The sequence below is a fragment of the Oncorhynchus keta genome, chromosome 19, assembly GCF_023373465.1.
Source record: "Oncorhynchus keta strain PuntledgeMale-10-30-2019 chromosome 19, Oket_V2, whole genome shotgun sequence".
Taxonomy (NCBI): Eukaryota; Metazoa; Chordata; class Actinopteri; order Salmoniformes; family Salmonidae; genus Oncorhynchus; species Oncorhynchus keta.
In genome coordinates, this window is record NC_068439.1 from 56,772,076 (window position 1) to 56,794,408 (window position 22,333).

Here is a 22,333-nt window from a genome sequence, read left to right on the forward strand (position 1 = left end):
AAGCCCGTCAGATACTCGTTAAGCCCTAAACACCTACAGTATAATACAGAGTGTAATGGTCACCACAGACACGAGCTCAATCATGATACACTGGCACTAGTAAGAGATAAGAGGGAGAAGAGCGAGAAGAGCGAGCGAGAGAAAAGGGGGTGGTGGAAGGGAGGAAGTGAGTGTTCTGAAGGACCATGCCAATTCCACCAACTCCCCAATTACCCTCTGGGCACACCGCCTCTCCTGCCAACTCACCATACCCGTCTCCTCTCTGATAATGACCTTTCCGCCGTGTCATTAAAAGTTTGAATCAGAAAAAAAGGTCTGTTTACATGGGAGTGGAAACAGGATCCTCGAACATGGCGTTAGCTTGTAAACAAAAAAATGCCTCTATATTAGCACCAGTTTCTCACTCCAGTCTAGGTAGGGTGTCCAATCAAAAACGCATCTTTTGACCAAGGGGTAAAATGTTAAATCGTCAATCGTGTAGATACTCCTCTAAGAAAACCAATGGTCTAAACCTCATATCTTTATCTTTATCATATTCCGTTAAAAAGCTACAGGACTTTTTACCCTTGTAGGACGGCCAAGATTGGGGTAACTAAAATCAATGGAGGCCAGAGAAAAAAAAAAGTGGTACAAAAAGGAACGCCCAAAAATATGAGTCAGCTAGGCTGGATGCTGTGCTAGAATTAAGGCTCACCGTTGAACTCGTCATCGTTCTTCTCGAATCCGGAAGACATTATACAAGATGGAAGATGGATATTGATTTTGAGACATATGTAGTATTTTCATATTTAAAGTGTATGCTTTTCTTATTAATGCGAAATTCCTGTTATATTTCCGAAGACTTAAGAAAAACAAGCGTATCGCTGAAATGTCAACCGAGCCCTGACCGTACCGCAAGCTTTTTATTTCCAAAGCCTTTTACTTTTAAATCAGCTCGTGTCATGTTCATTTAGCCATTTTATTATCGGATGTATTAGGTTACGAAAACAGACTTTTCAGATATAATGTCAATACAGTATGTTTGAGAGTTTCTTTTTCATTGTGCTGTGCATGCCTGAGTTAAAGTGCCTTTTCATGCGTTTGAAGATTGTATTTATTGTCAAATGGATTTCACATATGACACTACCATTTTCCCTTTGTAGAATTCCTTTGTTGGCTGAATATATCCATAGCATTTGGTGGCAACAGTCTGGAACAGGGACCACAGTATCTCCTGCAAGACCATCGGATTCAACCAACACTGGTAAAAATAAAAGTGCATTCTTACCAGGATTTGGTTTATTGCTTATTTTCCTGTTCTTCTCAAAATTCCAAGGTCTATACTTATGAACACTTGTTTAAACTCTTTCTCGAAAGTGCTATTTGCTAGCTTTCCCTTGAGATAACGTGGCACACTTAGCCACTATGCTAACACGACCAGCATGATTATTTCCTGAAACAAATTCCGCACCAGCCAATTACACTCTAGGTGGTATAGGCCTAGCCGACAACCAATAGAATTTATTAAAATAGGTCAACTTGGCCACCAGAGGGATGTTGTAAACCTCCAAATTCAAGGTCTAGTTAGTTCCGCTTGGTTTTTAAACAATTGTGCCAATATATATGACGTGATGCATCCTAAACTGGCCTACTGACGCTAGACAAAGCGAGTGAGTGAGTGCATGCATCTGCCTGCCTCTCACCTGCAAATAGTCTGACTGGATGGCAGCCACCAGGTGTTCCTTTCCCAGTTCGTAGAGCACGTCAGAGGTCATGACCTGGCTGAACTCCTCACACAGGAAGTGCATGGCCTGCCGGTGGACCCACTTTGAGCCGTAGGGCTGCGAGCTCCACTTCAGGATGGGCACCAACTTGTCCAGAGAGATGCTCTCCACCACAATGTCCTCGCAACCTGGAGACAAAGGGACAGGTGGGTTTATGAGGACATAAAGGGGCAAAATTGTAATATTTTTAAGGTTTTGCTTTCCATGACTGCAATATCTTAGTACTACACATCACTGTCCCTGAACTGAATAAAATCGTCTGGTAACTGAAATGAATATAATACAAAGACTGTCATATATAACATTGAGTACTGCAAATGTTAGCACGAGAGTGAGAGAAAGAAAAAGGAATTGAGTTACAGTAGGACCAAAGTTACATACACATAATAACGACATTATAAATATTGATAGGAATGTATATCTGAGAAGAATTAAATGGTACAGTGGGGATCAATTAATAATTCACTCGATTGCACACACTGCTGTAGGGTAGTAGTGTTCCACACACAAAGCAATCAATCAATCTCAGAATACAATCTGAAAGTTACTAGTTCTCAAAAATTTTGCAGAAGCTATTATTAGCAGTTAGTGCGTTCATCTTAAGATAGCTAGGTGGGACATCCACATCAGTCAGTCAGTACATTTTTCGTCAAATGAGTTTTCAACAAAGTCAGAGCTAGGAAGGGTGTTAGTTCACAAAAGTCTTGTTTTTTCCTCTCCAACACCATCCCTCATCTCTCTTTCCACCCTGACTTTGTTTAGTAACCTTTGTGTCAAGGTGTACGTACGGGTGTGTATACAAGTCATTTTTGCAGTTCATCTAACACCGTAAATCTTAAAAACAGACAATGGCAAACTTTTTAAAACGCTTTGCAATGGAAAGTTAAAGTGTGTGTTTCTTATTGGACAAGTCAAGATAGTCCCTCCCTGTTCCAGTTGGTTTTGTTCCATCAGGTGCCAAATGAACACGACCCAGACCATTTTCTGTCAACATCTAAGGTGTTACACACATTGAGCCATGTGTCACATATCATTTCAGAGAGACTGACAGAGCTCATAAAGCTCTGTGGCATGCGTAGGACACCACAAATCAGTCACACATCAACTGACTTCTTGGTGATCTAGGAGGTTGCTCAGAGCTGTATGCTATTTAAGCCAATTGAAACATTAGTCTAATGTTCACTGTTGCTAAAAATCTGTCTGACAGTCCTACTGAGATCTGTGGTGGCAATTAGCAAACTAGCATGTCTCCTTGGTGACTAGGTCCTGCGGTGCGTTAGCGCAAATGCTAGTTGATCATGCAAACATGCTGGTCTCGTTAGCTTAGTCTGTAGACTTGGACACAACCTGTTTGGCTGCTGACACGCTCGTGGCTGTGCACTCTGGTGTTGCTGATGTGGTGGGACCACACTGTTCTTAAATGTCAGCTCAGCGAGCTGGCCCCGAGGCTGGATATGACATAAGTCATGCAAGGTCAGCGCTCTTTGCCGTTCCACAAACTTGCTCTAGAGTTTCTAGTGTGCTCCTAGCACTTATTGTAGGGTGCTCACCCATAAATTGATTTCATTAAATGTTTATGAAAATATGTTCATTCAATAGAGATGGTGTATTTCTGAGTTTTTCCCTTTTAAATCAACATTCAAAAAAGGCATTCGCACATCTGAGCTATCTTTTTTGCAGGTGCATAGTGACAGTTGAAAAAAACAAGAACCCCTCTTTAAATCACCATAGAAACAGCCCTTGTCAATGTTGACTGACCGGGCTTAGAGGAATAGAAAGCCACGGATATGGAGATGGTATCAAGTTTATTTTGATTCAAAGCACAAAAACGTCTCCAAACGTTACCACCTCCCAACGCAGAAACATGGAAGAGAAACAACCAAGCTGTGCATTAAAAATGAACAACGGTCACAACAAACGAACGTTCTTATGTAATACTGTTAAGTACAAGCATATTAAGGTTATAATATTGTAGAGAACAATCTAATAATCAATTGTGTTAATAATAATGACAGTTTTCTTTAGCCTATGTTTAGACAATTTAGTAGCACCCTCTTGAATTGACCGGTATTTCACTACATTCTAGAGCAGTGAGTGAACGACCTACTTCTTGTTATTACTGAGATATTAATGGAATAATCCACTGCAGGTCCACTGCTGCCTGATACATTGCATTATTAGCCCTTTTAAGTTACACAAAGTTCCTATAAGGTTAATTAAAGTATCAGTACTTTGCAACTCCTTAAATGTTACCCTAAGAAATGTCACAGATTTTCTATATCACTCCTTAACTAAAGGGCAACTGTACATTACCAGTTTTTTTTACACTGAAAATCATTCCTAAACAAGCTTGTGGCTCTATTCTTAAAAATGAAAATCAGTATTTTTCTCCCACTCCTCTCCAAACAGACACCCACTACTATCATGGCTGCTGGATCAATACTTAAACTTTACTCTTGTCATATATCACTGCAGGCCAGAAGAAGAAAAAATCACGCAACTGTAAAACAAATAAATTATGTTGGGGAGTTTTTATTTAGCTCTTTCTTTGTTTATAAAGGGACGGGGGGGCAACGAGCGCATGCGGCGTTGAGGCAGTAAAACGCTAAGCCATATTGCTGATATCAGAGACCTAAATGAAAATGTCACTTTAGTGATCGGGTTGTGGAGCGCCCTGCAGAAAGCTGGCTTACGCTTCTCTGCTCTCCTGGGGAGGGCTGTGGATGAGGAGCACTAGCTTGGGTTTCTAATACAGTGGCCTGTAGTCCAGTCCATCCAACCTCAAACGGAGTATTTCAGCAGTGAAGAGCCTGTGTATTGTTTGATTATAGATTAACTCAGATGACCTGGAACAACTGGACCTGAGAAGTCTTTAATTCCATAACTTAATTGTCCCAGTATGGAAAAAATCATTGTGTAGCCAGGACTTCACAAAAATACTACATGTACTGTATACACCAACTATTCACATTTCAGTGATGGTTACCGGTCTTGTTTTCTCCATTTGAAAATGGTTCCATGGCTTTGAAAACACCTTTTGCTCACCAGAAACTGAGGCCTGAAATGTGAAGCAGCAGCAGCAACACCCCTGGCCCCTGCAGTGTTTATGATAGGAATTGAAGATGTACCAAAAGATTATTGCGGGCATCAACCAACTGAACTGTGACTACAGCCTGATTTCAAGGTAGAGATTAGAAGGAAAGATACACGATGGGGTCTGATAGTGACTCGCACAAGAAGTCTCCCTGTCTCTTACACACACACACACACACACACACACACACACACACACACACACACACACACACACACACACACACACACACACACACACACACACACACACACACACACACACACACACACACACACACACACCTCAGAGGCGTGTAGCACATATATGCTGTTAATCTCATTATGTTCACTCCTTCGTTTTCATCAGCATGACGGAGCAAATTAACTGGTCTCACTTCAAGCTGTGTATTCCAGATTTATAACAGCTGTTGATAGAGCCAAAACGGTGTATCCTGCAAGCTCAAAGCGTCAACACTGACATGTTGAAACATTCATAACTTCCTGGGAAAACCTTTTTCAATCACAAGGCAATAAGGTTTTCATTTTTCACCTGTGGTCAGTCAGTGTAAATAGATGAAAATGACAACTGCGGCTATTCTGTGTTGAGTGGTTAACAAAATGATCATTTGAAACAGGTCCTCCTACATCCTTAATTTTGAGTTATTTATGCAACTTTAGTTGTGATACAAACCTTAGAATGTATTAAGAACTCAAAACATATAGACTAAGGCTGCATGATGCGACTAACGGTAATTAGAAAAAAGCTGCATGAAAGGCATGCTCTGCTGAGATTCTTGCACAGGCTGCACACACTTAAGTCTCTCATTCACAATTTGACAAGCGCTTGATAACATTCTCACCCATCAGACTATTCACAATTTAACCCGGCCTTTACATATAGCCTACTAATATAGACCTGCTAAAGCTGCCCCGGTAAACTGTAAGTACTGTTATTTCGAAGTGGAAACGTCTAGAAGCAACAACGGCTCAGCTGTGAAGGGGTAAGCCACACAAGCTCACAGAACGGGACCGCCGAGTGCTGAAGCGGGTAGCGAGGAAAAATTGCCTGTCCTCAGTTTCAACACTCACTATCTAGTTCCAAACTACTCCTGGTAGCAAGGTCAGTAGAAGAACTGTTCGTCGGGAGCTTCATGAAATGGGTTTCCATTACTGAGCAGCAGCATAAGATCACCATGCTCAATGCCAAGCGTCAGCTGGACTTTTGTAAAGCTCGCCGCCATTGTAATCTTGAGCAGTGGAAACCATCTGGCAGTCCAATGGACAAAAATGGGTTTGGCAAATGCCAGGAGAACACTACCTGCTCGAATGCATATTGACAACTGTAAAGTTTGGTGAAGGAGTAATATTGGTCTGGGGCTGTTTCTCATGGTTTGGGCTAGGCCCCTTAGTTCCAGTGGGGGGAAATCTTAACGCTACAGCATACAAATTACATTCTAGATGATTCTGCACTTCCAATTTTGTGGAAGAACCTTTCCCGTTTAAGCATGACAATGCCCCCGTGCACAAAGCGAGGTCCATACAGAAATGGTTTGTCGGGATCGGTGTGTAATAACTTGACTGGCCTGCATATAGCCCTGACCTTAACCCCATCGACAACCTTTGGGATGAATTGGAACACTCACTGCGAGCCAGGCCTAATCGCCCAACATCAGTACCTGACCTCTCTAATGCTTGTGGCTGAATTGAAGAAAGTCCCCACAGCAATGTTCCAACATCGAGTGAAAAGCTTTCCCAGAAGTGTGGAAGCTGTCACAGCAGCAAAGGGGAGACCAACTCCATATTAATGACCATGACATTGGAATGAGGTATTCAACGAACAGGAGTCCACATACTTTTGGTCATGTAGTGAGTGTACAGTGCATTTGAAAGTATTCAGACACCTTGAGTTTCCACATTGTTATTTTACAAACTTATTCTAGAATGGATTCAATTGTTTTCTTCATCAATCTACACACAATACCCTAAGGTGACAAAGCAAAACATTTTATTTTTGTATTTAATTGTTTTGTATTAAAAATAAACAAAAACACCTTATTTACATAAGTATTCAGACCCTTTGCTATGAGACTCGAAGTTGAGCTCAGGTCCATACTGTTTCCATTGATCATCCTTCAGATGTTTCTACAACTTGACTGGAGTCCACCTGTGGTAAATTCAATTGATTGGACAAGATTTGTAAAGGCACACACCTGTCTACAGTGGTTCGTCCTTTAAAAGTTTGTCCTTTAAAATTTGTACTGCAGCACAGCTTGCATGATGCTGTAGAATTGAATGGCACGCTAGAATTCTATGGCACGCTAAGTGTGAACCACTGGTACCATTAATGCTAGTTAGTGCTAGTTTGACCACCAGAGGGCATCTTTGAGAAGCATTTGATAGCTTTCAATAGTGGCTGTACTGGAGAATGTAGGCACACGGGAGACTGGGGTTCAATTCCCCGACGGGGAGGAAGGAGTAGGCTGTCCTTGTAAATTTTAATTTGCTCTTAACTGATTCCATGTCTGTTATTTCATAGTTGTGAAGTCTTCACTATTATTCTACAATGTAGAAAATAGTACAAATAAAGAAAAACCCTGAGAAGGTGTCCAAACTTGACTGGTACTTGCTTAATTAATATTATGGTGTTTCTATTCCAAGAAAAAACTAAAAACCCTCGGGTTCCGTAAGGACGGAACCGAAAATATGGTAATGTACAACGTGACGATCGGGAGAACAGTATTGGGCTATTTAGCTAAACTATCCCTGTGTCGTGCGGGCACGTGGGAGACCAGGATTCAATTCCCCGACAGGGATTAAGGAGTAGGCTGTCCTTGTAAATAAAAAGGTGTTCTTAACTGACCTGTCTAGTTAAATAAAGGTTACACTTAGAGCATAACATTTCTACACCCAAACGGAGATTCAGTGAAAATAAAAATCTCATTGATGTATCAAGACCAGTCTCCATGCGTGGGAAACAGTGCGAAAATAGTTGTAGGCTATTGCTTCTTACTTCAATATGCTCTTTAAATAAATAAGACCTGCACCACTTTTGGCACCACATTACTCATCACTAGTGAGACCCATGTCGCCTACGGTAGGCCTACAGTATATCGGAAAATATGACGTGATTCTCCGCCAATAATTATGTGAGAGAGTTCATTAGCAAATGCATCGGCGATGTTGTACCCACAGCAACTATTAAAACAGTCCCAAACCAGACACCGTGGATTGATGGCAGCATTCGCATGAAATTGAAAGCGAGAACCACTGCTTTTAACCAGGGCAAGGTGCCCGGAAACATGACCGAATACAAACAGTGTAGCTATTCCCTCCGCAAGGCAATCAAACAAGCTAAGCGTCAGTATAGAGACAAAGTAGAGTAGCAATTCAACGGCTCAGACACAAGAGGTATGTGGCAGGGTCTACAGTCAATCACGGATTACAAAAAGAAAACCAGCCCGGTCGCGGACCAGGATGTCTTGCTCCCAGACAGACGAAACAACTTCTTTGCTCGCTTTGAGGACAAAACAGTGCCACTGACACAGCCCGCTACCGAAACCTGTGGACTCTCCTTCACTGCAGTCGACGAGAGTAAAACATTTAAACGTGTTAACCCTTGTAAGGCTACAGGCCCAGCCAGCGTCCTCAGAGCATGCACAGACCAGCTGGCTGGTATGTTTACGGACATATTCAATCAATCCCTATCCCAGTCTGCTGTCCCCACATGCTTCAAGAGGGCCACCATTGTTCCTGTTCCCAGGGAAGTTAAGGTAACTGAGCTAAACAACTATCGCCCCCGTAGCACTCACTTTCGTCATCATGAAGTGCTTTGAGAGACTAGTCAAGGACCATTTCACCTCCACCCTACCTGACACCCTAGACCCACTCCAATTTGCTTACCGCCCCAATAGGTCCACAGATGACGAAATTGCAACCACACTGCCCTAACCCATATGGACGAGGAATACCTGTGAGAATGCTGTTCATCAACTACAGCTCAGCATTTAACGCCATAGTACCCTCCAAACTCATCATCAAGCTTGAGACCCTGGGTCTCAACCCCTCCCTGTGCAACTGGCTACTGGACTTCCTGACGGGCCACCCCCAGGTGGTGAAGGTAGGTAACAACATCTCCACCCCGCTGATCCTCAAAACTGGGGCCCCACAAGGGTGAGTTCTGAGCCCTCTCCTGTACTCCCTGTTCACCCACGACTGCGTGGCCATCCACGCCTCCAACTCAATCATCAAGTTTGCGGACGACACTACAGTGGTAGGCTTGATTACCAACAACAACGAGACGGCCTACAGGGAGAAGGTGAGGGCCCTCGGAGTGTGGTGTCAGGAAAATAACCTCACACTCAACGTCAACAAAACAAACATCAACGTCAACTATCCAGTTAAGTTCTTCGGCGTACACATCACGGACAAAATTAATTGGTCCACCCACACAGACAGCGTGGTGAAGAAGGCGCAGCAGCGCCTCTTCAACCTCAGGAGGCTGAAGAAATTTGGCTTGTCACCTAAAACACTCACAAACCTTTACAGATGCACAATCGAGAGCATCCTGTCGGGCTGTATCACCGCCTGGTACGGCAACTGCTCCGCCCACAACCGTAAGGCTCTCCAGAGGGTAGTGAGGTCTGCACAACCCATCACCGGGGGCAAACTACCTGCCCTCCAGGACACCTACACCACCTGATGTCACAGGAAGGCCATAAAGATCATCAAGGACAACAACCACCCGAGCCACTGCCTGTTCACCCCGCTATCATCCAGAAGGCGAGGTCAGTACAGGTGCATCAAAGCAGGGACCAAGAGACTGAAAAACAGCTTCTATCTCAAGGCCATCAATCAGACTGTTGAACAGCCACCACTAACATTGAGTGGCTGCTGCCAACAAAAATGTAAAAATATAACACTAGCCACTTTAAACAATGCCACTTAATATAATGTTTACATACCCTACATTACTCATCTCATATGTATATACTGTACTCTATACCATCTACTGCATCTTGCCTATGCCGTTCTGTGCCATCACTCATTCATATATTTTTATGTACATATTCTTCATCCCTTTACACTTGTGTGTATAAGGTAGTTCTTGTGAAATTGTTAGGTTAGATTACTCGTTGGTTATTTCTGCATTGTCGGAACTAGAAGCACAAGCATTCCGCTACGCTCGCATTAACATCTGCTAACCATGTGTATGTGTGACAAATAACATTTGATTTGATTTTAATTACATAGAGGATATTTCTGTAATTCAGTGATATTTATTCCCATAGTAATTCGTTATGGATCCTTAAATAAATAAACATCGGCATTTTGAAAGAGTATTTGTATCATTATTTTCTTAACGAAAGCATAAAATGCCATTATTAGTTACATTGTTTTAGTTTGAATGTGCAGACTGGCACAAAGAACAGCGGGAATGTTTCCCTAGTCAGCGCCATTATTAGTGCAATGACCTTTAAAAGTGTTACCAGTGTGGCAGGGTGTGGGTCCTCCCCTCTCCCCCTTCCTCCTCCTCCCTTCCCCATGGGCTAGGTCGGTCTTCTGTGCGTGGCTCTGCGGCCCATCCCGTGCCCCCTGCCCTTGTGCCTTGAACCTTGCACGCTTTCAGTGGATACAGCTGGAGAACTGCAAAGCAATCCCATTGTGCGCCCCTCGGGAGCCATGACCAATATGTATTGTCCTGCTAATAACAGGGTTAATATATCTGTGAAAATATCCAACGGGATTTTACATAATTTTAAATAAATAATAATCACTTTGTTGATTTTGTTTTCAAATCAAGTAAAATGAACAAGAAAAAGGCCATCCTTTAACACGGGGTGAGACATTGTTACTAATTTGTAAATAAAGCCAGTTTGTTATTTAGAATTATTTATTTCAATTTTTAGGAGGGAGAGAAACCAAAAACCTACAATCATCTCATGTGTCTCCCAGTCGAGGGCGGCACAGGTATTGAACCAGCATCTGTAGCAACACAGTTTGCACTGCTATGCAGTGTGCTGCAGGTGCAACTCAGGTTGGGAGTGGCAAAACAAACCTAACAAAATAAAACCTTAGTGTAACAACAGTTTTAATAAGAAATACTGAAGCCGTACACAAATATTAGTTTCTATTTAGGTTTATGTCTAAATAACGTCCACTAGAACACAGTGGCCTCCATCATTCTTAAATGGAAGCAGCACCAACAAGACTCTTCCTAGAGCTGGCCACCCGGCCAAACAGAGCAATCGTGGGAGAAGGGCCTTGGTCAGGGAGGTGACCAAGAAACCAATAGACACGCTGACAGAGCTCCAGAGTTCTTCTGTGGAGATGGGAGAACCTTCCTGAAGGACAACCATCTCTGCAGCACCCCACCAATCAGGCCTTTATGGTAGATTGGCCAGACGGAAGTCACTCCTCAGTAAGAGGCACACGACAGCCCGCTAAGAGCTTGTCTAAAAGGTACCTAAAGGACTCAGAGCACGAGAAACAAGACTCTCTGGTCTGATGAAACCAAGATCAAATGTTTTGTCTTGAATGGCAAGCGTCACGTGTAGAGGAAACCTGTCACCATCCCTACATTGGAGCATGGTGGCAGCATCATGTTGTGGGAATGTTTTTCAGCAGCAGGGAGACTAGTCAGGATTGAGGGAAAGATAAATGGAGCAAAGTACAGAAATAACCTTGATGAAAACCTGCTCCAGAACACTCAGGACCTCAGACTGGGGTGAAGGTTCGCCTCCCAACATGTCAACGACCCTAAGCACACAGCCAAGACAACACAGGAGTGGCTTAGGGACCAGTCTCTGAATGTCCTTGAGTGGCCCAGCCAGAGCCTGGACTTGGACCCAATCCAACATCTCTGGAGAGTCCTGAAAATAGATGTGCAGCAATGCTCCCCAACCAACCTGACAGAGCTGGAGAGGATTGGAGTTAGAGTAAAGGGTATGAATACTTATGCAAATGTTGTTTTTTAATACATTTGCAAAAATGTCTAAAAACCTGTTTTTGATCAGTCATTGTGGGGTATTGTGTGTAGATTGATATACAGTTGAAGTGGGAATTTACATACACCAAATACATTTAATCTCAGTTTCACAATTACTGACATTTAATCCTAGTAAAAATTCCCTGTTTTAGGTCAGTTAGGATCACCACTTTATTTTAAGAATATGAATAGTAGAGTGATTTATTTCAGCTTTTTTTCTTTCATCACATTCCCAGTGGGTCAGAAGTTTAAATACACCCAATTAGTATATAGTAGCATTGCCTTTAAATTGTTTAACTGGGTCAAGCGTTTTGGGTAACCTTCCACAATAAGTTGGGTGAATTTTGGCCCATTCCTCCTGAGTTGGTGTAACTGAGTCAGATTTGTAGGCTCCCTTGCTCACACACACTTTTTAAGTTCTGCAAACAAATGTTCTATAGGATTGAGGTCAGGGCATTGTGATGGCCACTCCAATAACTTGTTGTCCTTAAGTCATTTTGCCACAACTTCGGAAGTATGCTAGAGGTCAATGTCCATTTGGAAGACCTATTTACGACCAAGCTTTAACTTCCTGACTGATGTCTTGAGAAGTTGCTTCAATGCATCCACAAAAGCTTCTACCACATGATGCCATCTATTTTGTGAAGTGAGCCAGTCCCTCCTGCAGCAAAGCACCCCCACAACATGATGCTGCCACCGCCATGCTTCGTGGTTGGGATAGTGTTCTTCGGCTTGCAAGCCTCCCCCTTTTTCCTCCAAAACATAACAGTGGTCATTATGGCCAAACAGTTATTTTTTTGTGTCATCAGACCAGAGGACATTTCTCCAAAAAGTACGATCTTTGTCCCCATGTGCAGTTGCAAACAGTAGTCTGGCTTCTTTATGGCGGTTTGGAGCAGTGGCTTCTTCCTTGCTGAGCATCCTTTCAGGTTATGTCGACATAGGACTCGTTTTACTGTGGATATAGATACTTTTGTACCTGTTTCCTCCAGCATCTTCACAAGGTCCTTTGCTGTTGTTCTGGGATTGATTTGCACTTTTCACATCAAAGGACGTTCATCTCTAGGAGACAACGCGTCTCCTTCCTGAGCGGTATTACAGCTGCGTGGTCCCATGGTGTTTATACTTGCGTACTATTGTTTGTACAGATGAACATGGTACCTTCAGGCATTTGGAAATTGCTCCCAAGGATGAAACAGACTTGTGGAGGTCTACAATTGGTTTTCTGAGGTCTTGGCTGATTTCTTTTGATTTTCCCATGATGTCAAGCAAAGAGGCACTGAGTTTGAAAGTAGGCATTGAAATACATCCACAGGTACACCTTCAATTGACTCAAATGATGTCAATTAGCCTATCAGAATTTTGAAGCCATGACATCATTTTCTGGAATTTTCTAAGCTGTTTAAAGGCACAGTCAACTTAGTGTATGTAAACTTCTGACCTACTGGAATTGTGATACAGTTTATTATAAGTGAAATAATCTGTCTGTAAACTATTTTTTGAAAAATGACTTGTCAAGCACAAAGTAAATGTCCCAACCGACTTTACACAAATGTATTGTTAACAAACTATAGTTTTGGCATTGTTGAAAACGAGTTTTAATGACTCCAACCTAAGTGTATGTAAACTTCCAACTTCACCTATATATATATATATAATCAATTTTAGAATAAGGATGTAACAAAATGTGGAAGAAGTCAAGGGGTCTGAATACTTTCTGAATGTACCATATGTGTGACATTTGTTTTGATTTAGAATGGGCCATTATCATGCACCTGTCAGAACAGTGACATCATTTGCATTGATGTCAACGTGATTAGAGGGACAATATAACACAGAGTACCAGGCCATTAGCGACTGGCGGTTAGCAAGTTTGGTAGGCTACTAATGACCATTAGCAGCGCAGGTTTGGAGAAGCCCAGAAGCCTGGAATTTGACTTCGGCATTGCCTCTTGATTGCCGGTATGGTGGTAATATGGTCACCGTAACAGCCCTATCCCTACCACCAAACCTAGCTATCAAAAACTATTAGCTACAGTTCTCAAATACAGAAGTGCATAAACGTTATACAGTATAATCTGCATTATACAGAGCCAGGTTGCAAGCTAAACAAATCATGTAGGCTATGCGTCACATAATTAATATTGCCAGCTAACGTTAGCTAAACCAGCCATCAGGATTATATTACAATTTAAGCTAATCATTTCAAAACAAACCAGGCCTCATTTTATCCTGAAATGCAAATCATTACAATCATTACATGGGATATAGTTAAGCAAAAGGCACCTTAAGACGTTAGCTTAATTCAGAGTGACAAAAACATTGCACTGCTATTAAGATCTTTACTGTAGGAGCATTTGGCTACACAAGATAATTCTGGTTACATCTGACAGCTGGGAGATTGGTGATTCGAGGAAGACTCGCTGGGACCTCCGGTGGTAGAGGTCGAGATGTGACCAGATCGCAAGTTTAGATTACAGTATAAGGTCTAGCCGAGGATGTTTTCTCAACATTTCCAGGCACTCTCTCGTAGTGAGAATATGGCATCAGTCCCTGCTCTCATTAGTTCAACACAGTAGGGGGGGGATTTATCTTCTTGTTTCCCACTTTCATCAAAAATGACTGGTAACTGGTAGATAGAATTTGAAAACCAAAAAATTATTCAATGCTCCAAAAACCAAGGGGTCAAATATTCGGCACAAATGACATTGGAAGCACCTTATGAGAGTATGTAAATAGTTTCAATGAAAATAAAAAAGATCTGTTTATCTAAGTGATAACTAATGTCTTCTACCTACAGCAACACTATCCTGGTTCACAATGAGGCACTTGTTCAATCCCTCCCCTTGACACCAATATGTAATTCTCTGCAAAGGAAGACCTGCAGCAAGGTCATCCCATGTAAAATACAACAGGACAGATGTACCGGGCTCATTTTACACATTGGTAAACATATGGAAAAGCAAAATGGGCATCGAAAATATGAGGAAAGGGTGCGGGGAGGGCTGGAAGTGTGGAGGTCGCAGGTGTTGAAGCCCAATCATGGATACATCCATCAGGCCATGAACAAGTGAAGCTCTCTAATTAACTAACTCGCACCCTGGAGCCAGAGATACTGTAGGCAGGCAAGGGAAAAGAGAGAGGTAGGGATGTGGGGGTTGATGGAAACACCTTTAGAGAACAGGGGAAAGGAAAACGTAATGGGGAGAAGTGAGCAGAGAAGGAGAAAACAAGGGCAGAGGGAGGAGAGGTAAAAAAAGAAGGTTGATGTAGACAAATGATAAGGGTGTGTACTGTAGGTAGATAAGTGAGGAATGAGAAATGAATTTGAGAGGGGGAAAAGAAGGCAAGAGATGGAGAAATGATAACATGAGGAATAATTCAGGTAAAAGGAAAATATGGAAGGGCGAGAGAAATAGCGTACTCCTGAGAGAGAGAGAGAGAGAGAGAGAGAGAGAGGACACAGAGGTCAAATCTGGATATCAGAGACAAAGGTCTCATTGCACTCAGTTTAGCTGATAGCGCCCCTCAGGAAACCAGAGCTTAAACCACACAAACTCTGGATTAAGAGGCTGGGTGTAACTTAAGGAAGCTAGAGTTGTGATATGTAATCAATACCATGATAGTATGGATGGCCACCTACTGTCATCTATTTTTAAATGGTATATCATCACATGAGGTTTGATGCATGGTTTGATTATTGAACCTTTGGAGAGTCATGAAAAATTAAGTGTACCTTTCAATGTAAAGATTATTCTCCATCATTATTAACAATGTGGGTACAAAACTGTATGAACCTCCACCCAAATGTCTTTAAGGTAAAAATGTTCCTGAAAGAAAGAATGAGGCTTGTAAAATCCAAGTTCTGAATCTTGGTCATCTTTCCTTGCTGACAGCACCACCAACCCAACCCCTAAGAGAAGCCAGAGAGCACTCTGGTTTGGTGGGGTTCATGGATTATTCAAGTTCTCACACTTACTCATTTTGGGGCCCTATGCCAAAACAAACATTTGTTCTAAAACAATCTGAAGTAATGAGAGGTTGCAATTGCACGCGGGGCTACCTACCCACTTGTGCATCTTCCCCCGTGTTGCCATTTTAAAGCAAGTTTTCTGCAATTCTACACATTTTTCCATAGGGTGGAGAGACATGTTTGTAAGTTTTAATATGATATCTGAGGGAGACTGACTAACAGAATCGGAGGAGGTGTAACTTAAGGAAGCTTGAGTTGTGATATGTAATCAATACCATGATAGTATGGATGGCCACCTAAACTCCTGACTGGTAATTCAACCATGATTACTAAGTTTAGATAGCTAGCCACTAGACTAATTTACCAATCTAAAACATTTTAGCTAACATGGGTTAATTGAGTGATCAGTGACTGACATAACGAGAGAAAAACTGCTGATGCACAATCACATTTCTACTATTCTAACATGCACTAAAAAGCATCAAGCCTTTATGTTTCTGAGTGCCAAGATGCATTCAAAAACGGATACCTCGGAAGTAGGCGATTCCCTCCCTTACCGAGAAGTAATGCATTTTTAAGGTGCTGAGGACCCAGGCGGAGAGGAGGTAGTGTGGCCAAAAAAAAAATCTGTTTTGTGTCTCCGTGGCGATGTGACAGCGTCTGGGCCCACCGGCGCTGCTTCTCATTTGCACTACTGAACCCACCAGCTCGGCCGGCTGAAGGGTGCCACTTAACGTTATCCTCACGAGCTCAACTCAGGCAAGAGACATCAACCGAGGACACCACTTATTTATTTATTCATTCTCCCCTGTTTTCCAATTGACAATTCCCCCTACTCTCTCTTTGTACAGTGCAGTTTGTTCCCGGTCTTCTGCATTCAAGGCATGGCCTTGTTGTGTAGATTTTTCGAAGACGATGACTTTGAACAGTCCGAGGTTTTCCTCCATTTTTGTTTGTAGGCCAGTGGAAAATATGCTTCTTCCAAAACAGGAGCACGGAAATGAAGAGACCTATAAGATCTACTGCAGGAGCACGGAAATGAAGAGACCTATAAGATCTACTGCAGGAGCACGGAAATGAAGAGACCTATAAGATCTACTGCAGGAGCACGGAAATGAAGAGACCTATAAGATCTACTGCAGAAGTAGTCTGCTCAGAGTCTCAAAGAGTATTTGTTTTCTTTTCTCTCTGGTGCAATTTGTTTACCATCATTTCCCTATCTATTAATCAATTCCGCAATTTATTCATGTCACCGATTGGTCAGACATTCCACTCTCCTGGGGCCTCATTTATAAACATTTGAGTACATACAAAATATACTGCAAAACATGCACGTGCCGTTTTAAAGCAAAAGCTAGCATTTATAAATACTGAAGTTGGCGTGAGAATGTGCTTACCTCCACACAATGTGTACGTAAAGGACGTCACACTGCTTGCTTTGCGAGGACCATTTCCTCCTGATACGGCTCATTCAGAGGCTCAAACCCTGGACCTCAGCCTTGCTAGTATGCATGATCAGGCCTCGAATGTCCCAGCAGCATCGATGGCCGTAATGCCCTCTAAAAAAATCCTTGCCTCACGGCCAAAGTGGCCGCTGTGCTCTTGGGCTGAATATTCACTTAACAAAAAATATAAACGCAACATGTAAAGTGTTAGTCCCATGTTTCATGAGCTGAAATAAGTTTATTTCTCTCAAATTCTTCACCTGTGAGATCGTCTGAGACCAGCCACCCAGAAAGCCGATGAAACTGAGTTTGCACAACCAAAAAATTCTGCAAAAACTGTCAGAAACACTCTCAGAGAAGCTCATCTACATGCTTGTTATCCTCATCGTGGTCTTGACCGGACTGCAGTTTGGCATCGTAACTGACTTCAGCGAGAAAATGCTAACCTTCGATAGCCACTGGCACCCTGGAGAAGGGTGCTCAGCACGGATGAACCCTGGTTTTAAATATACCAGGCAGAAGGCAGACAGAGTGTATGGCGTTGTGTGGGCGAGCAGTTTGCTGATGTCAACGTTGTGAACAGAGTGCCCCATGGTGGCGGTGGGGTTATGGTATTAGAAGGTTATGGACAATGAACAACTGCATTTTATTGATGGAAATTTGAATGGACAGAGATACTGTGACAAGAGCCTGAGATTGATTCATTGTTGTGCCATTCATCTGCCGCCATCACCTCAAGTTTCAGCATGATAATGCACAGCGCCATCTCGCAAGGACCTGTACACAATGCGGGCTAGACATCTGGTAAAACAAAACACATGCATCTGGTGGACATTGGGCAGTAGGCTACAAGTGAAGACAGACACGTCGGGGATGCAATGGCGCACATTCTTCTTATCGAATTCCGAAGCGCATACGAGAACTGTCTACATTTACTTTGTCAGCCAACAAGATGAGTAACACACAGCAACATCACAAGCTTATGTCAATCTACTATTCCCCATAGTACAAAAGTTGACCTATTATATTGGTCAGCTTGTCATCCTGTGTGAGAAAGAACTATTCCAAAACATGCTCTGGGATAGTTCCGAAATTAATACAACCATTCTGCATCAAAAAAAACAATGCGGAACATTTAGCTTCATATTTCCATAAAATATTAGGATACTGCTTCACATTATAAGCACAGCAATGCGCACATGGCAGTAGGCTATAAGCACAAATGTTCCAAAATGCAATTAGTGAGAAACCGCCATTCTCAAAAGTGCACCACAAATGCAAGCGGTGACAGATGAAAATATCCTTCCGAAATGTTGAAAGAGGGAAGATCTAAAGACACAACAACAAGGATGGGTTAATATGACTAGGACTGAGTTAATATGACTAGGACTGGGTTAATATGACTAGGACTGGGTTAATATGACTAGGACTGGGTTAATATGACTAGGATTGTGTATTTGACTGCTGGACAACAAAAGAAGTTGAGAACATGAGAGAAATACTGGTTTCAATGGCATATGAGGAAGTGTTTATTAAATAATCCCCTTAACATTCCTATGGTCGGAACACGGTAAGACATGCCTCATAAAATGAGGGGGTTTGAATGTTTGGTTTGTTAAATTTGACACCATGTGTAACGTACATTTGTTTTAGTTTACTACGCTACTTGAGTCTCACTCAATGCCGCTTTTCACTCAAGGAGGGCAATTTTTGTTCCTCGACCACGAGACAATTGATTTCAGTCTGCATGGTCAATGCAGCACATGCAGCAATTGATGACAATGCGGTTTTCACTTTGTTCCTTAATATAAATACACTAGCGTTCTATAACCTAATGTTAATTTCTCTACCATAAGCCACCTCCATTGTTTTAAAGAATTTGGCAGTACGTCTAACCGGCCTCACAACCGCAGACCACGTGTAACCACACCAGCCCAGGACCTCCACATCCAGCTTCTTCACCTGCGGGATCGTCTGAGACCAACCACCCAGACAGCTGATGAAACTGAGGAGTATTTGTCATAAAGCCCTTTTGTGGGGAAAAAAATGATTATTATTGGCTGGGCCTGGCTCCCCAATGGGTGGGCATAGCTACCAAGTGGAAGGGCCTATGTCCTCCCAGGCCCACCCATTGCTATGCCCCTGCCCAGTCATGTGAAATACATAGACTAGGGCCTAATTTATTTATTTTAAGACTGATTTCCTTATATGAACTATAACTCAGTAAAATCGTTGAAATTGTTGCATTTTGCATTTGTATATTGTTGCAGCAACCGGAATCCCGGGTCCGCCATGAAAAATGTGGCGGGAATTGAGATAGCAACCGGAGAATTGCTTGTATCAAATCCAAAATGCCATTACCTGCCGCTGTAGCCTTGAGCAAGGCACTAAACCCCCACACAACAGCCCCCAGCACCACTCCAAAACCTGTATAGGCATGTACAGTGCATTTGGAAAGTATTCAGACTCCTTGACTTTTCCACATTCTGTTCCATTACAGCCTTATTCTAAAATCTACAATGTAGATAAGAGTAAAATAAAGAAACCCTGGAATGGGCAGGTGTCCAAATGTTTGACTGGTACTGTACTTGTAGGTAGAGGAAAAGTGACTGTGCACAGATAATAAACAGAGTAGCAGCAGCGTAAAAAATGTGGGAAGGGGTGGAGTCAATGAAAATAGCCCGGGTAGCCATTTGATTAGCTGTTCAGGAGTCTTATGGCTCTTACCCAGAGCAACTTACAGTTAGTGCATTCATCTTAATACAGCTAGGTGGGACAACTACATATCACAGGCATAGAAAAGGCACATTTTTCTTCACCTCAGTCAAGTTTTTTTTTTTTTTTTTTAAAACATCCATTCAAATTATAATAGTTCCTCACAGTATTTGAATAATCTTCCCAACACTCTCCCCCGTGATAATCAGTGTCACTGATAAATAGGCTGTGGACATGTTGCATGCATTCGTTTCGATTTTAATTACTGTTAATTTAAATAGTCATACTACAGCATAGTTGTCCCCTTTATACTTTGAAAGACGGGTGCATTTGCGTATGTGAGTTCACTGATCTTTAGGCCTATGTCCATTCAGAAAGTTTTCTAAAGTAGCCTGTCTTAAACAATAATCAAATGCTCCTGTCGTGATTTAATCTTGGAAACGGCCATTTTTCAGTAGTTTAGGCTACATTATTTTTCTCATTACGGCATCCTCTCTTTGAAGAACGGTCAAATGACCGCAGCAGCAGGGTTTGTGACAAAATGTAAATATTTCAGGAAAAGTGGGAGAAAACCCTTCGGACCTAATTTGAATGTTTTTGAGCGTCTAAATAGGATCTGTATTACATTTTTTTATATGCAGAAAAAGCCAACAGACAAGGACAAGGTACAGTAGGCATCTCTTTATTTTGACTCCATTAATGTTGTCAATACAAAAACCTGACAGATCCTCTACAACCTGGCATTTCTTTCATTTATGTATTCATATTTAAGTAATAACCTGAATAATAATGAAATGCCGTGATAATAACGTAAGGTAATGGCTTGTTTCAAATAGGGTTTTATTAAGAAGCATATCCATGTAAACAAGTAAACAAACATAATTGTGACCTGGTTTTAACCTTTCAGACTTGGAATTAGCTACCCAAAGCTTTTACTTGTGACATATAGTTAAATGCATTAAAGAGGAACAATAAGGACATATTGAAGATGCGCAATCTCATCCCCAGAATATTTATATAAAGCTTAGAACATGAACAACTTCCTAGTTAAGAACACTATAACAATATGGAGGAAAATGAAACGTATTCTACAAGAACCAATATCACTCCCTAAAAACACAACCTTTTGGAACAATCCTTCGATAGCTTTTAAGAATTCACTGATAAATTGGTCCACACAGAAACTAAAGGCATAGAAACCTGTAAATCACTTGGTACATTTATTTCCATGACAAATTTAAAAAGTAATTTTGGACTGACCAATGTAGATAGTTTATACATGCAACTTAAAAGTTTACATGCAAGTTAAAAGTTACATATCACAAAATGTCGATTTGAAATCAGAGCAACCTTGAGGGACTCTTATTTGAGTCAGAAAATGATGTCCATATGATAAGGAAAATATACACAAACCTTGCTGAGAGCAAGTCCAACTGACAGTAATTTAGAAAAATATATAAATTATTGGAACCAAGACTTGTAATGACTAATGCTTTCTGGGTATGCTATAAAGTCCAAAAGTTATGGGCGGAGCTAGAAATATGTCTGTCAGCATATTTCAAGACATGGAATATGGGGATGTAGTGAGATGCCCAATGGGCTGGACGTTTCTCTTATCACGCATCTTGAAAAAAACGTATGCAAAAACTTGGAAATATATCAAATCAGCCGTCAATAACGGAAAAATCAAACGATTTCTTCTTGAAATAGCGTGGGCAACGAGAAAAACAAAAATTGGTACAATTTAAGGTCACGTGGCAGACAATAATGCAGGCACTAGAGATGGGGTGTGAGCATGCGGGTCTGGGCAGATGAGATTTAATCATTGTTTGTGTGCATCTAAGTTGTTGGTATGCATACGTTTGTATCTGGAGTGGGAAAAATACAAAAATATTATAAAACAAATCATTTCTGCTAGGCATCAGACTAATTTTGTGCTTCAGATGCACTGCTCCACTTGGATGAGAATTCATAAACAGGCATTTAACAGCAAACAGCACACTGATGTGTAGCTACTTTTCTCCTGTTCTTGGTGTAGCCAACTTTTCTCTGGTAAAATGGAAGATTAACTTTAAGCAAAACATAAAGAAATGTAGCTGGTTACATTCTTTCTATGATAAATATTAGAAATATAAAGCCCTGCATTGTTTTTGCAAAAAACACCTTGCTTTTTCATTGTAAAGTCATTTACTCCAAATAGTATTGCAATTCTGTTGTCATCTGATGAAAGTTGAGCTATTTTCTGCCAAATGTGTTGCACTAATGTGAAGGGAAACTATAGTTGCAAGCCCCTGATCACTTTACTGAAGAAAAAATAACTAAAAATGTTTACCTTCAATATAAAACAAGTGAAATGGTTTAAAAACACAGATTTTTG

General features: G+C 41.6%; 1 protein-coding gene across 1 annotated transcript in view; it reads right to left on the reverse strand.

Moving 5' to 3' along the window:
- btbd7 (BTB (POZ) domain containing 7) overlaps positions 1–22,333 on the reverse strand; it is a 116,758-nt gene that overhangs the window by 16,746 nt on the left and 77,679 nt on the right. The window contains exon 4 of the mRNA XM_052470846.1: positions 1,683–1,891. Coding sequence (XP_052326806.1) covers positions 1,683–1,891 — 209 coding nt within the window. The remainder of the gene's footprint in view (positions 1–1,682; positions 1,892–22,333) is intronic.